Here is a 15,077-nt window from a genome sequence, read left to right as displayed (position 1 = left end):
AAATCAATGGGTAAAAGCACTCTAAGTTATTGCGGTTTGCAGCCTAGTTTCGTGGCCAGCCAAAACTATCGTATGTCTGGCAATGCTGAAACACACCAGGAAAACAAGATGACCTTCAGTTTCTGCTTCAGTGCTCTTTGAGCTGCCTTTGACAGTGGGTTAGTGCTGCTTGCTCCCATACCGCAACCCTCTATTTTTGCTTGTTAGCTTGTTGGCACTGTGGTTTTCACACCAATACATCCAGATGGCTCCTACCAATCTTAGTGTTGAAGAAAAGGCTCGGATTTTGGCCTGGAGGGCCAACAATGTGTCAACTAAATAGCAACTTGTAACACATCATATGTTCTGTGCCTCATCCATGAGATCACAAATAAGTGGTGCATGGACATGGACATAGAATACTTCAGGAACCTCGCTGACTCCATGCCCAGGCACCAAAAAAGGGTCACCTTTGCTTTTATGACCCTCTTCAGGTCCCTGGGCATGGAGTTGGTAGGAGCCATCCGGGTGTAGTGGCGCAAAAACTGCGGCGTCAACCAGCTAACACACGAAAATAGAGGGTGACAATGCAGGAACAAGTAGCACAGCCTCTCAAAGGCAGCTCAAAGAGCAATAAGGCTGGAACTGAAGGTTGTCATGCTTTCCTGGTGTCTCAGGATTGCCAGACATATGATACTTTTGGTTGGCTGTGAGACTAGGCTGCAAACTGAAAAAACTTAAGAGTGCTTTTTCCCACTGCTTTCTATGCCAGGTGCTCTATACTATTTGCAGACACTGTATATATATATATATATATATATATATATATACTGTATACACATATACATTAACTGATGAAGTCGCTATAAGACCATCATCATCCCAGTCCCAATTTCCATCTGAGATGTGGTGTGGTAGGGTCCAGAACAAGGAAAGAGGAGTGAATGCATGAGAACAATCTAAAGCATGCCCAATGAAATGAGCCTTACAGTCATGTACACAGCATTCAAGTTTCCAGAATCCTGGTTCCACATCATAAGCATATCCATCTGCACACAGTTGCCTTTATTTTTATCTCTACGTTCACATTACACCTACAAACCTGATTCAAGCATGAGATGTCTTTTAGGCTTAATTCTTGCAACCAAATGACTACCCAATTCAGCGTGGAAGAGCGTTTTTGAACCACACATTCTATATTGCTTTCATTAATTCCTGGAGGGATGCCTTCATCTGTGACACCAGTATACATAAACTGCTATGCTACCCAGTCACAGAGTACATGTCACTCCTCATTTTCCAAAAGAAGGATGGTGGACTACAAAAGGGCAACTTAAGCCTAAAATCAACTGGGTTCTCATTTCAGATGACCCTGGGACTACCACCACCACCGCTATTGCTACCCAAGAACTCCCCTAAGATTAATTAAATTGTCTGGAGGTAGGAAGAGTAAATCAATGAAAGACATCACAAGATTCATAGGGTTAATAGAAGACTACAGTTCACATTACCTCCACCACCACCTGATCGTTGTTGCCAGGATGGCATCTCTGGGGGTGGCGGCTCCAGTTCGTTAGCTCGCCCACCTCGGTCAGGCACTTTACCGATGATGATCTGTTGGTACCATCACACAAATTAATGGTGATATCACTAACATCATCATAAGCCTACTTCACCATTCATCCATCATCTAACAAGTTACTGTCCCATTAGGAATGTGTGGATGCACGTCTCTATTACTCCACACCCATCATATTTAAATTTGGTTGGTAATCCTGTATCATACAATCTATACCAGTGATTCTCAAACTATGGGTCACATCCCAAAGGTGGGTCACAGGAAGAATTTTGATGGGTTGCAGGGACACAGAATAGTCCTAATGCTTTCAATGTATTTTACTTAATTGAAATTGTAATTATCCTTCTTACACTATCAGCATATTCATAATAACTACGATAGGCTATATACCGTTTACTCTCTCTCTCTGTTTGATTTTTTTACCCTGTGGGTGGCGAAGTCTTGAAATATTCCAAATAGGGTCACACACTAAAAGGTTTGAGAACTGCTGATATATACTGAAAAACATGTTATGGCTAACATGTTATGACACGGTTAGTCATTACTACAACACACATTATACTGTATTAGACTCTCTACTGTTGTTATCAATGTGCCCCATGTTCCCCTGGATGAGAACATGATGGACTCCAGAAAACTGACCACTTTAGCCAGAGGAGTAGACTGTAGCACCAGTCGAGCAGGGCAGTACTCCCGAGGTGGATGGAAAGCTGATGACAGGGAGTGCTGGAGCTCCCGTTTCATCAGCCCTCAGGACTAGTTCCTGACCATCCACCTTTGCTGAACTTTTTCAGTGTCTCAGTTACACAGAGAGTAGGCCAGCATGCTCTCCAGTACAAATTTCTCTAACTATCTTCACCAAACTACATGCACAGTACACACTACACTTCCTATTCAAAATTTACCCAAAATGGCGTCGTTTTACCAAGCCTCGGAGTCCCCAGGGGGGGGGACCATAAATGCCCCCACCATCTGCCCCTCTCCCGGTGACGACTCAAGATGCCTGGAACCACTGTCTGACTCTCTTCTTCTTCATTTCTGCAACATTCGCGGCCTTTCCTCTAACTTTCGCTCTGTTGAGCACCACCTCTCCTCCTCTAAACCTCACCTTCTTTTTCTAACGGAGACTCAGCTGTCTGAGGCAACTAACAGCAAACCCTTTTCTGTATCCTCCTACTTTCTCTATACTCATTTCAAAGCCAAAGGTGGCTGTTGTGTATATATACGCAACGACTTATCTTGCTCTCGTGTTCCTGAACTTGATTCTTCTGAATTCTCCACACTCTGGCTTCGGCTTTCCTGTCATTCTCTGACTAAATATATCTGTGCTGTTTACTTATCCCCTAATTCTACTGACTATCAAAAATTCTTCGACTATCTTACTTCTACGATGGAACACATTCTATCCATTTCTCCTTTCTCTGAAATCTCCATTCTTGGAGATTTCAATGTTCACCACCACCTTTGGCTCTCCTCTCCTTTCACGGATCCACCTGGTGAACAAGCCTACATCTTTTCTATCCTTAATGACCTAGAGCAGCTTGTACAGCACCCTACCCGTATCCCTGACCGCCTTGGAGAGAGCTCCAACATACTTGACCTCTTCCTCACAACTAATCCTTCTGCTTACTCTGTTAATCTTTTCTCTCCGTTGGGCTCCTCCGATCACAACCTTATTACCTTAACCTGTCCTATCACTCCGGTATGGCCTGTGGACCCTCCAGAGAAACGTCGTCTGTGGCATTTTGGAGCCGCAGACTGGGAGGCCCTCAGGCAGTACTTCTTTGATTTTCCCTGGAATGATTATTGCTTCCATGGCCGTGAGCCATCTGAGTGTGCCTTGCGCATTACGGAGGTTATTCTCTCAGGCATGGAAGCATACATTCCTTTCTCATATCCTTTGACTAATGCAAGAAAGCCTTGGTTTAATCACCCTTGTTCTAATGCTGTCCGCAACAAGGAGAGGGCCTACAAAAGGTACCAGAGCCAACCCACCCCTGAATCACATCATCTTTACGTTTCTGCCCGGAATCGTGCTAAGTCTGTTCTTCGCTCTACTAAAAATAATTTCATCCATACTAAATGCTCTCAACTCTCCAACTCGAATTCTTCCCGCTCCTTCTGGCATCTTGCCAAAAATCTTTCTAACAACTTTACCTCATCATCCTTCCCTCCTCTTTCCTACTCTGATGGTTCTGTAGCTATTTCTTCTACTGATAAAGCAGATATCTTCACACAGACTATCTCCTCCAATTCTACCTTAGACGATTCCGGTGCTGTTCCTCCATCACTTCCCCCCTCTGACTTCCTCATGGCTGACATTAAAATTTCTTCAGTTGATGTATTTTCTGCCATCACTGGCCTCAGTACTAACAAGGCATATGGGCCTGATGGGGTCCCTCCTGTTGTTCTCAAGAACTGTGCTTCTGTGCTTACACCCTGCCTAGGCAAACTCTTTCGTCTTTGTCTGTCAACTTGTACCTTTCTTTCTTGCTGGAAGTTTGCTCTCATTCAGCCAGTCCCAAAGAAGGGTGACCACTCCCAACCCTCCAACTATCGTCCAATTGCTTTAACATCCTGTATTTCAAAAGTTTTCGAGTCAATTCTTAATAGAAAAATTTTAAGGCATCTTTCCTATCACAACCTTCTTTCCGATTGTCAGTATGGGTTCCGTCAGGGACACACCACTGGCGATCTTCTCACCTACCTTTCAGACTCCTGGTCATCCTCCTTTCGGGACTTTGGCGAAAGCTTTGCCATTGCACTTGACATCTCAAAGGCTTTCGATCGAGTCTGGCATAAATCTTTAATTTCCAAACTGCCCTCCTACGGTTTCTATCCTTCTATCTGTGCCTTCATCGCTAGCTTCCTTTCTGGTCGTTCTATAGCCACTGTTATAGACGGCCATCGTTCTTCTCCTAGATCTATCAACAGTGGTGTTCCTCAGGGCTCTGTCCTATCACCAACTCTCTTCCTTTTATTCATCAATGATCTTCTAAGCTGTACATCTAACCCTATCCACTCATATGCTGATGACTCCACCCTTCACCTTTCCATTCGGTTCCCGCAACGCCCATCTCAACAGTTACTTCAACAAACAAGGGATGAGGCTATGGCACACCTAATGTCTGACTTGGCTCGTATCTCTGACTGGGGTAAAAATAATATGGTTGTCTTTAATGCATCTAAGACTCAGTTCTTACACCTTTCAACCCGACAAAATCTTCCACAGGTATACCCACTAATGTTTAATAATATTCAGCTTAATCCTACATCATCCTTGAACATGCTTGGGGTTTCATTTACTCGGGACTTATCTTGGAAAGATCATATTACATCTCTTGTAAAATCTGCTTCCAAGAGATTGGGTGTGCTAAGCCGACTCCGCTCTTTCTTTACCCCTGCGCAATTGTTGACTCTATACAGGGGTTTTATCCGCCCCTGTGTGGAGTACAACTCTCATGTGTGGGGAGGCTCCCCACATACAGCTCTTCTCAATAGGGTGGAGTCAAAGGCTTTTCGTCTCATTAACTCTCCTCCTCTTACTGACTCCCTTCAACCTCTGTCTCTTCGCCGCACTGTTGCATCTTTATCTCTTTTCTATCGCTACTTTAATGGTCACTGCTCCTCTGAACTGTCTGCTTGCATTCCTCCACCTCTACGACGGGCGCGTAGCACCCGTCTGGCAGCAGACTCTCATCCTTTTTCTGTCCAACTCTCTAATGCAAGAATTAACCGTTACTCCCAGTCTTTCATTTATGCAACAGGTCAACTCTGGAACTGTCTCCCTCTGTCTGTATTTCCTGCTGCCTATGATCTCCAGTCTTTCAAACGCAGTGTGTCCAGGCATCTCAAAATGATCGGATCTTGAATTTGGCTCTATATTGTATTTTGTTTTTCTCTTGGAGGGAACTGTTACTGCGGGCTCATGGCCTTTGGTTCCTTCTTCCTCGCAAAAAAAAAAAAAAAAAAAAAAAAAAAAAAAAAAAGGGGGCACTTCCAGAGATCTTTTGTTGAGGCTATGCTGAAGGACTCTCTGTTGTAAAATTGGGATGCATGAAATAAATGTATTGTGGTACAAGGGGATGCACTACGTGTGTATACTGGATTGTTTGAGAGCTGTGGTTTATGTTGGTACCAAAGCAGAGAAGGATGGTGACCACTTTGTCGTCTGGTTAAGTGCAAGCATGTCTCTGAGATGTGCACTTTCTATGGAATAAATGTCTGGCAGGGGTTCATAAACAGGACAGCACAACATGACATTACCCTTTTCCAAGACTGACCTTATTGAGCGGTGTTTTGGTCTGCTTTCGTACGGAGGCGCTACTGGTCTTCTCAAGAACAGCCAAGTCCTCCCGAGCAGCTAGTATATCCCCCACACTCACCCCTGGCTCCTCCTTCATCTGGTCGCGTCGAGTCCGGAATGCCTTAGTCAGCTCATCCTCTCGCTGTTTGGCCTTGTCTGACCACTGAGGAGGGTGATAAGGGACTTGCTTAAGAAGTGGTTTGAAAAATTTAAGGATATATTGCTAAATGTAAGATTCTTAGGGGATTAGCTTATTTATGGTCAGAAGTGGATTGAAGAATTTAAGGAAATATGCTAAGTGTAATATTCTTCCAAGAAATTTGGGAAGTTAATGAGAGAGATGTACGTGGATCTAAGCACTGAAAAATATGAATAGCAAGTTGGATGTGCTATGCCGCTCTGAAGGACAGAATACTGGTACCCTGTCATTCATCTTTCTTTGTCCTTGTAAAAACAAATACAGTATTGTGCATCAGGATAATGATCATAATTTTGTTTGTGGATCTCAGTTCTGCAAAGCTTGAAGGTCTCCCCTGCAGAGACTGTACAATAACATCAAGATGCTTGATCATCATTCCCCAAGAAATGTAATTGTCTTTGGAAGTGAAAGTAGGGTAGTTAAGAGGAAAGAATTTTAGATCTGAGCATACAGAACTAAGAATGGGAAGGTGAGGTTGGGTTTAAGTTACGTGCACTACAAATGAGGGAAAAAATTGTGAGCACAGAAAAGAGTAAAGCTGTGCATACTTTGGGGTACATTATATTTTACGCAATGACGATTTGATGTGTACGAAGTGTCAGGGAGAGCAGGTGGAGATTGTCAGGCGTGAAAGAGTTGAACTTGCGGTGAATCTCTTGAGTGTGTGGAAGAGTTTTGTTATTTGGGAGACATGTTGTGTGCTGGAGGTGGGGCTGGAGCTAGCTCTGTGGCAAGGGTGAGAAGTGGTTGGAAGAAGGTCAGGGAGCTCTTGCCTCTCCTGACATTGAGATGACTCTCCCTACGTGCTAAGGGATCTCTGTATGCAGCATGTGTTAGGAGCATAATGCTGTGTGGTAGTGTGACCTGGGCAGTAAAGGAGGAGGATATTCGCCGGCTCAGACGTACAGAAATGACAATGATTAGGTGAATGTGTAGTGCGTCCCTGTGTGCAAGGTCTGGGGGGGCTGGGTATACGATGAAAGAGTTGAGAGGTAGGATGGGACTGGAGTGTATTGGTGTTGTGATGAGGAGAGGTAGATTGAGATGGTTTGGACATGTGGAGAGGATGGGGGATGATAACTGGGTGAGGATGGTGAGAAGTGTTAATATTGGGGTTGGGGTTATGAGCGGTAGGCCGAGAAAAAGACATGGGACGAGGTCATTAAGTGTGACCTCAGGGTTATGGGACTGAACAAGGAGGCTGCAATGGATCGTGCAGCATGGAGAGCTGTCATTAGGTGACCAAGGCCGAAGCAAGCAAGCATGTTGGAGCCTTTAAAAATGAAATGAAACAAAACGAATGCCAATCCGAGCGACATAACAATCTTTCTAACAACTTTACCTCATCATCCTTCCCTCCTCTTTTCTACTCTGATGGCTCTGTAGCTATTTCTTCTACTGATAAAGCAGATCTCTTCACTCAGACTTTCTCCTCCAATTCCACCTTAGACAATTCCGGTGCTGTTCCTCCATCACTTCCCCCCTCTGACTTCCTTATCGTTGACATTAAAATTTCTTCAGCTGATGTATTTTCTGCCATCACAGGCCTCAATACTAACAAGTCATATGGGCCTGATGGAGTCCCTCCTGTTGTTCTCAAGAACTGTGCTTCTATGCTTACACCCTGCCTAGGCAAACTCTTTCGCCTCTGTCTTTCAAACTTGTAACTTTCCTTCTTGCTGGAAGTTCGCTTTCATTCAGCCAGTCCCAAAGAAGGGTGACCATTCCCAACCCTCTAACTATCGTCCAATTGGTTTAACATCCTGTATCTCAAAAGTTTTCGAGTCAATTCTCAACAGAAAAATTTTAAAGCATCTTTCCTATCACAACCTTCTTTCTGATTGTCAGTATGGGTTCCGTCAGGGACACACCACTGGCGATCTTCTCACCTACCTTTCAGACTCCTGATCATGTTCTTTTAGGGACTTTGGCGAAAGCTATGCCATTGCACTTGGCATCTCAAAGGTTTTCGATCGAGTCTGGATTAAATCTTTAATTTCCAAACAGCCCTCTTACAGTTTCTATCATTCTATCTGTGCCTTCATCTCTAGCTTCCTTTCTGGTCGTTCTATAGCCGCTGTTGTAGAAAGCCATCGTTCTTCTCCTAGATCTATCAACAGTGGTGTTCCTCAGGGCTCTGTCCTATCATCAACTCTCTTCTTTTTATTCATCAATGACCTTCTAAGCTGTACATCTAACCCTATCCACTCATACGCTGATGACTCCACCCTTCACCTTTCCATTCGGTTTCCGTAACGTTCATCTCAGCAGTTACTTCAACAAACAAGGGATGAGGCTATGGCACACCTAATGTCTGACTTGGCTCGCATCTCTGACTGGGGTAAAAATAATCTTGTTGTTTTTAATGCATCAAAGACTCAGTTCTTACACCAATTAATCCAACAGAATCTTCCACAGGTGTACCCACTAATGTTTAATAATATTCAGCTTAATCCTGCATCACCCTTAAACATGCCTGGGGTTTCATTTACTCGGGACTTGTCTTGGAAAGATCATATTACATCTCTTGTAAAATCTGCTTCTAAGAGATTGGCCATGCTAAGCTGACTCCGTTCCTTCTTTACCCCTGCGCAATTGTTGACTCTATACACGGGTTATATCCGCCCGTGTGCTCTAACTCTCCTCCTCTTACTGCCTCCCTTCAACCTCTGTCTCTTGGCCACACTGTTGCATCTTTCTCTTTTCTATCGCAACTTCAATGGTCACTGCTCCTCTGAACTGTCTGCATGCATTCTTCCACCTCTACAACAGACGCGTAGCACCCGTCTAGCAGCAAACTCTCATCCCTTTTCTGTCCAACTCTCTAATGCAAGAGTTAACCATTACTCCCAGTTCTTCATTTATGCAACAGGTCAACTCTGTCTGTATTTCCTGCTTCCTATGATCTCCAGTCTTTCGAACGAAGTGTGTCTAGGCATTTTGAAATGATTGGATCTTGAATTTGGCTCTCTCTTGTATTTTGTTTTTCTCTTGAAGGGAACAGTTATTGCGGGCTCATGGCCTTTGGTTCCATCTTCCTCACATTAAAAAAAAAAAAAAAAAAAAAAAAAAAAAAAAAAAAAAAATGCAGGAAAGTGAAAAGTTGTGCAAACTGAATGTGCTCACCTGGAAGGACTGTACTGTGACATCAAGACGCTTGATCATCATCTGCCGCCTCATGCGATACTCAGCCTGCATCTCACGCTGCATCTGGTCCAGCATTGCCCACTGCTTTTCAGACAGTTGCCCATTGAACAGAGGCTTACCTATCAATGATGGGTGTGCCTTGCTCCTCACATCATTCACCTGCGCAAAATCATCATCATCATGACTCTCTTTTCACCTCTGGATGGGGTAAGATACAACATAACTAAAAGGATTACAGCAACATTGGTAGCAATGGCATAGTTATGGCAAACATACTTCTGTTAAGGTGGTAGATGGGGGCACTCACCATCCACTCACTTAACGCAGTGCTGCTCTCTGATGGCTGTCCTTTCCTCCCTTCCTTCCTCTTCTGTCTTTCTTTCCTTCATTCTTTCTTCTTCCTTCTGTCTATGGGTGACTCTGCACTAAGTGACGAGCCAAATGGTTTCCTGTACACCAGGAAACCATTAACTACACTGGAAGGTAACCATAAAACAAACTATGGTGCCTGGTGGGTAATTAAGGTGCTCCAATTGGATTAAGCCTGTGCAGGTTTATATCCAAGGGATGGTTGGAGTTTACTGCTCATGTAATGCCACTCAGGGATGAGTAAGGCTGGTCACTCTCATCTTATATGCCAGGACCAACTTGCCTAGCCCCGGGATCCTATGCTCCTCATGGAGCAACACAGAATTAGATGATGATAAAATTAGTCAATACATCAAAATAATAACAAATTACTGCTACCACAAATTGACTTAGGCCCTCCCCCCAGAAGGTGTTAAAAACAGGCCCTCCCCCCAGAAGGTGTTAAAAACACAGAAATCATAGTACAGTATATCACAATATTTGTTCATGAAATGCCATTCATTAATATGAAATCATGTTTCCCTTGTTTTTCAGGACCGGTTGGCTGCATTTTGGCATGGAATCACTTAAATCTCTAAAGTAATCTAAGGACATTTCTTTGCACCAAACATTTGTCAATTCAGTCTCAAGGTTGTCCAGATTGGGTGTCTTCTTCTCTGCCATGATTTTCTTCATCTTTGCCCAGCAGTTTTCTATCGGATTTAGATCCGGACTGTTGCCAGGCCAGTTGAGGACCTCAATCCGATTATCCTGAAGCCATTTTATCACCTTTCTTGACTTGTGACATGGAGCTGAATCGTGCATGAAAAAGTCGCACCCATGAATAGCGAAAAAGTTTAACAAACTGTCTTTCAGAACTTGAATGTACCAGCCACCATTCATCATCAAGTTTTTTGGAAGAAAGTAGAGGCCTCCCCTTCCCATTTCACCTGAGAAACACCCCCATACCATTACTGATTGTGGGTGCTTAACAGTCAGCACCGTGTAAGCAGGGTCATGTCGACTATGGGAGGCAGGGCGATAAACCTTGGCAGAACGCACCTAGAACACTTGAAATGTGCCTTCATCGGAAAACATAACTTTTCTCCACTTATCCTATGTCCAGTGTGCGTACTTCTTGGCAAAGTGAATGCGCCGCTTCTTCATGCAGTCAGTGAGAATCGGTTTCTTGGCTGCAATGCGTCTTGGCAAACCCAGCTCCTTCTATAAGCTATGTCGGATAGTTTGAATTGAGACGTCTTATAACAGCTGGGGATGCATTCTCTTCAATTCTGCTGCTGTCAGTCGACGATTCTTGATTACTTCCCTCTTCAGAAGCATATCTGTATCTCTGGAAGCCATCCTCTTCTTTCCATCACCATGCTTGTGCTCTGGTACGACATCAGATGGCAAGCCGTGCGTTGCAGCAAGAATCTTCGTGACGGTCGACTTTGCGCGTCCAGTACGTTCACAAATCATGATGATAGGGACATTATCCTGCCTCCATGCAATGATACAGACCCTCTCATCCCTTGAGCAGTACTTTCCAGGTATGACAACTATAGGAAAATAACAGGGCAAACAGTAATGCATACGAAAAAAGAGGGAGGTGCAAGCTAGGAGTGACAGGAACACATACTGTACTCCCACTCTCACTTCTGGGCAAGCACTGATGTGCTGAGTGTTTCACCACCTCCCACCAACACCAGAGGAGTTGCCAGTTAGTTCTTGCCCAAAAAATTAACTTGGCAGAGGTGGAAACACAAAGCAAAGACAGACAACTCTCCCATAGCAATTCTGTGTGTAGGTCCTAAGTCAGTTTGCAGTGGGTGTATGTTAGTCCCACTTGTTTCCTGGTAGGCTACAATATTTTGTTTAATTATCCTTGTCACAACAAAATGTATATATCTATTATCTCCTGCATTATCACAGAGTTAAGATGCTGAGATACTCCTATACACAGCCCAAGGAAGGAGATAAGGAGTGAACTGACTTACTTTCTGCTCAACCTTGTTAAACAGCTGCTGTGGTGTGATGTTGGCTGGGGGTTTAGGAAACCCCAGGGCAATTAGCATGCTCTTCAGATCCCCTGCCTGCTCACTCTCACGCTGGGGGTAAGAGAGCACAGTTTTTTCCTAAGTATTTTGAACGTGATACATTTGAAAGTATATGTATGAATGCACTTCACCCTCTTAACTTCCATTCTTACTAATCACACTACCTAAGTACTTAAATGCTCTCACATTTTCTATTTCCTCCTCATCCAACCTCACTGTACATTCACTGACGTCGCTGCTCTCGAATACCATAACTTCACTCTTCCCTACATTCACCTTTAGATTCCATTTCTTACACACTCTCCCACACTCATCCACCAAGCCTTACAGCTCCACTTCATCTTCACTTAACAGCACAGGGAATTTCCAAACACTGCCCTCTCTCATTAGGGCAGCCCCAACATCCAGTGCCCTATCTTCTACCTCTTTTATAACTCCATCCATATACAGACTGAACAACCATGGAGACATGACATCCCTGTTTCAATCTAACATTCAGACAGAAAAATTCACTTAGTTCACTATCCACACGCACTAGAGCCTTAGCACCTCATACATACTCTTCATGGCATTCAACAACTTTCCATTTTATCCATATATTCTTTAGTATTATCCACATTCCCTGTCTATCCACTCTGTCATATGCTATCTCCAACTCCATGAAGGCTGCATACAACTTCTTTCCCTTCTCTTGAGTTTCCCACTAAAGATCTACAGATGAATATCTGATCTACACCTCTTCCCCTCCTAAAACCTCCCTGTTCTTCTCCAACTTATTCGTCTGTTATTTCCCTAATGCTGTCAGTAAGTATCCTACCATATACTTTTCCTATTACACTAAACAGATAAATGCCCTTATGATTACCACACATTTCTTTTCTCCTTTTTATTTGCACTAGGGAATAATTAATCTGACTTCCAATCCTTTTGTGGCAGGTGGGGGGGCTAATCATCCACTCACGCGATGTAGTGCTGCTCTCGGGTGTCTGCCCTTTCCTCTCCTCCATCCTTCTTTCCTTCCATCCCCTTCTATCTTTCTCTCCTTGTTCTTCTGCCTATGGGTGACTTTACACTCCCTCTTCTTTCCTTCCTTCTGCCTGTGGGTGACTCTACACTGAGTGACAGGCCAAATGGTTCTCCGTACACCAGGAAACCAGTTACTATGCTGGGTGGTAACCATATAACCTAATTTTGGTGCCTGGTGGTTTGGTGGGTAATTATTGCACTCTAATTAGATTGAGACAGTGAAGGTTTACATCCAAGTGGTAGTTGAGGTTGACTGCTCATGTAATGCCACTCAGGGATGAGTGGGGCTGGTCACTCTCATCTTAAATGTCGGGACCAACTGCCTAGCCCCGGGCTCCTACGCTCCTCATGGGGCAATGTAGGATTGGATGAGGGATGGACTTCCAATCCTCCGGGACTCTACCTTCCTCTCAGGCCAATCTTCACATCTTCCATAGGCATGCTACTACTATCTCTACCCAATGATTCATCATTTCACCACACACTCCATCAATTCCTGGGGCCTTCCCCATTTTGATTTTCTTCACTGCTTCCACAACTTCCATCCTACTGATCTCTTCCTCCCTTCTCACCTCCTTCCTCCCAGCCACTTACACTCGCATTACTTTCATTCTCTATATTTAACAGTTCCTTTAAGTGTTCTCTCCATCTGCACACTTTTTCCTTCTCCAGTATCAATTTACCATTTTTATCTTTCACTCCCTTACTGATTTCCTTATCACCCTGTCTAACCCTCTTTACCTCCTGCCAGAACATTTTCTTACATTCCCTTCACGTTACACTCAAATTCTTTCCCAATTCTTAATCCATTCTCTTCTTACTCTCTCGTACTTAATCTTTTCACCTCTCTACATATAACTCTCTCTTCCATCTCTCAACTTCCTCCCTGCCTCTGCTTCCCATCAACTAAATGTTTTCTTCTTTTGTGCCACAGTTTGTCTCACATCTTCATTCCAGCAGTCTGTGTACAACAGAATATATAGTACTGTGCATCCCTTCACTAATCACTGATCTACTTCCTACTTTTTCCTTCATCTATTACCTCTGCTGCCCACTTTTCACTGCCCCACCCACCATCTGCACAGTAATGCCCTGGTCCGGCGAAGCTGCAGCCACCATACGAGCAGCCATCAGTTCTGCCAGTAGGAAGTCCAGCAGTAGGAGGCGGGACTCAGGAGTGCCTAGACGCTGACTCACTGCCCCCTCCGTCAGCAGGCTATGTGGGCACCCTGATGATGAATAACAGACATAGTAGCATTTTTCAATACCAGTAAGGGTTATGAAACATTATCTTGGCAGGAAATGTGGGCAACCTGGTGATAACAGATATGACATAATACTTTCAACGTAAATAAGGAGTAGGAAACATTATCTTAGCTTAGCAGGCTAGGTGGTCAATCTGGTGACAAAAAATTACATAATGCTTTCAATATGAGGAGTATGACATACTACCTTCAACCCAACATTATATAAACACATGACACATCTTCAACCTGGAAATAAGGAACATGACACACTATCTTGAACCTGAGAAGTATCAGACTTGACGATGTACTTTTAATCCGGCAAGAGATAATAGTCATAAAACAAGATTGTCATGTCTGCAATATGGCAATAAAAAATGGAGGGAAAACTAGTGGCTAAACATATTCATCTGTCAGCAGGTCATGTTAAAAAACCTGCCAATAAATATTCTGACAAAATACAATACACATTTTCATCACCTAAAGGCATGACACAGTATCTTAAACTTGGTAATCAATAGCAGACATGACACAAAACCTAACTTCTTGAACCTGATAATAACTAACATACATGATAAATACATAAAAAAAACTAAGACATGACAAAACATACATTTGATAATAATGCATGGGCACACCATCATCATCATCATCCATCAGCAAGCCATACAAACAAGTTGACAATAAACAACAATGCCAAAATATCATCATCATCATCATCCATCAGTAGATTCCGTGAGCAAGCTTCAATAAAGAATACTAAGACAGAATATTAATACTAATACTGTACTGTACTCTGCTGTATTCTTACTTTGTATTATTTTCTTCTCTTTTGGGGAGATGTTATACAATAATGAAGCTAATGATGGCTATAGGCTAAACTCTTCAATTCAAATAGTGTACTCCATGTTGACTAAAACTGATTGGAGAGTGAGAAAAAATAAAAAATTGACACTTTTCAGCATGTGGAAAGGATGGGGGACTGGTTGACGGCCATGTACAAGTTACATAAGTAATAAAATGGGCACTCGTGATCATCAGAACATCATTATTTTTTCTCTTCTATTTAATATTTGCTATCTATCTACCTATCGCCTGACGCCCTAATCCCGCAAAGGGTGGCTGCAGACAAAACGCCTCCAAGTCGTTCTGTCACCCACCATTTGACTACCCTCCCCCAACTCACTCCCAC

The 15,077-nt window shown here is 43.4% G+C and overlaps 1 protein-coding gene across 1 annotated transcript in view; it reads right to left on the bottom strand.

The window, feature by feature from the left end:
- LOC145406167 (protein FAM98A) overlaps positions 1–15,077 on the bottom strand; it is a 38,626-nt gene that overhangs the window by 15,568 nt on the left and 7,981 nt on the right. The window contains exons 3-7 of the mRNA XM_080277364.1: positions 13,716–13,870; positions 11,556–11,666; positions 9,190–9,369; positions 5,842–6,027; positions 1,491–1,593 (exon numbers count right to left, since the gene is read on the bottom strand). Of these exons, the coding sequence (XP_080133490.1) occupies positions 1,491–1,593; positions 5,842–6,027; positions 9,190–9,369; positions 11,556–11,666; positions 13,716–13,870 (735 nt within the window). The remainder of the gene's footprint in view (positions 1–1,490; positions 1,594–5,841; positions 6,028–9,189; positions 9,370–11,555; positions 11,667–13,715; positions 13,871–15,077) is intronic.

The sequence above is a fragment of the Coenobita brevimanus genome, chromosome 69, assembly GCF_032717465.1.
Source record: "Coenobita brevimanus isolate Jiangsu-jjx chromosome 69, ASM3271746v2, whole genome shotgun sequence".
Taxonomy (NCBI): Eukaryota; Metazoa; Arthropoda; class Malacostraca; order Decapoda; family Coenobitidae; genus Coenobita; species Coenobita brevimanus.
The sequence above is the reverse complement of the archived record's forward strand: the minus strand, read 5'-3'. Positions and strand labels throughout refer to the sequence as shown.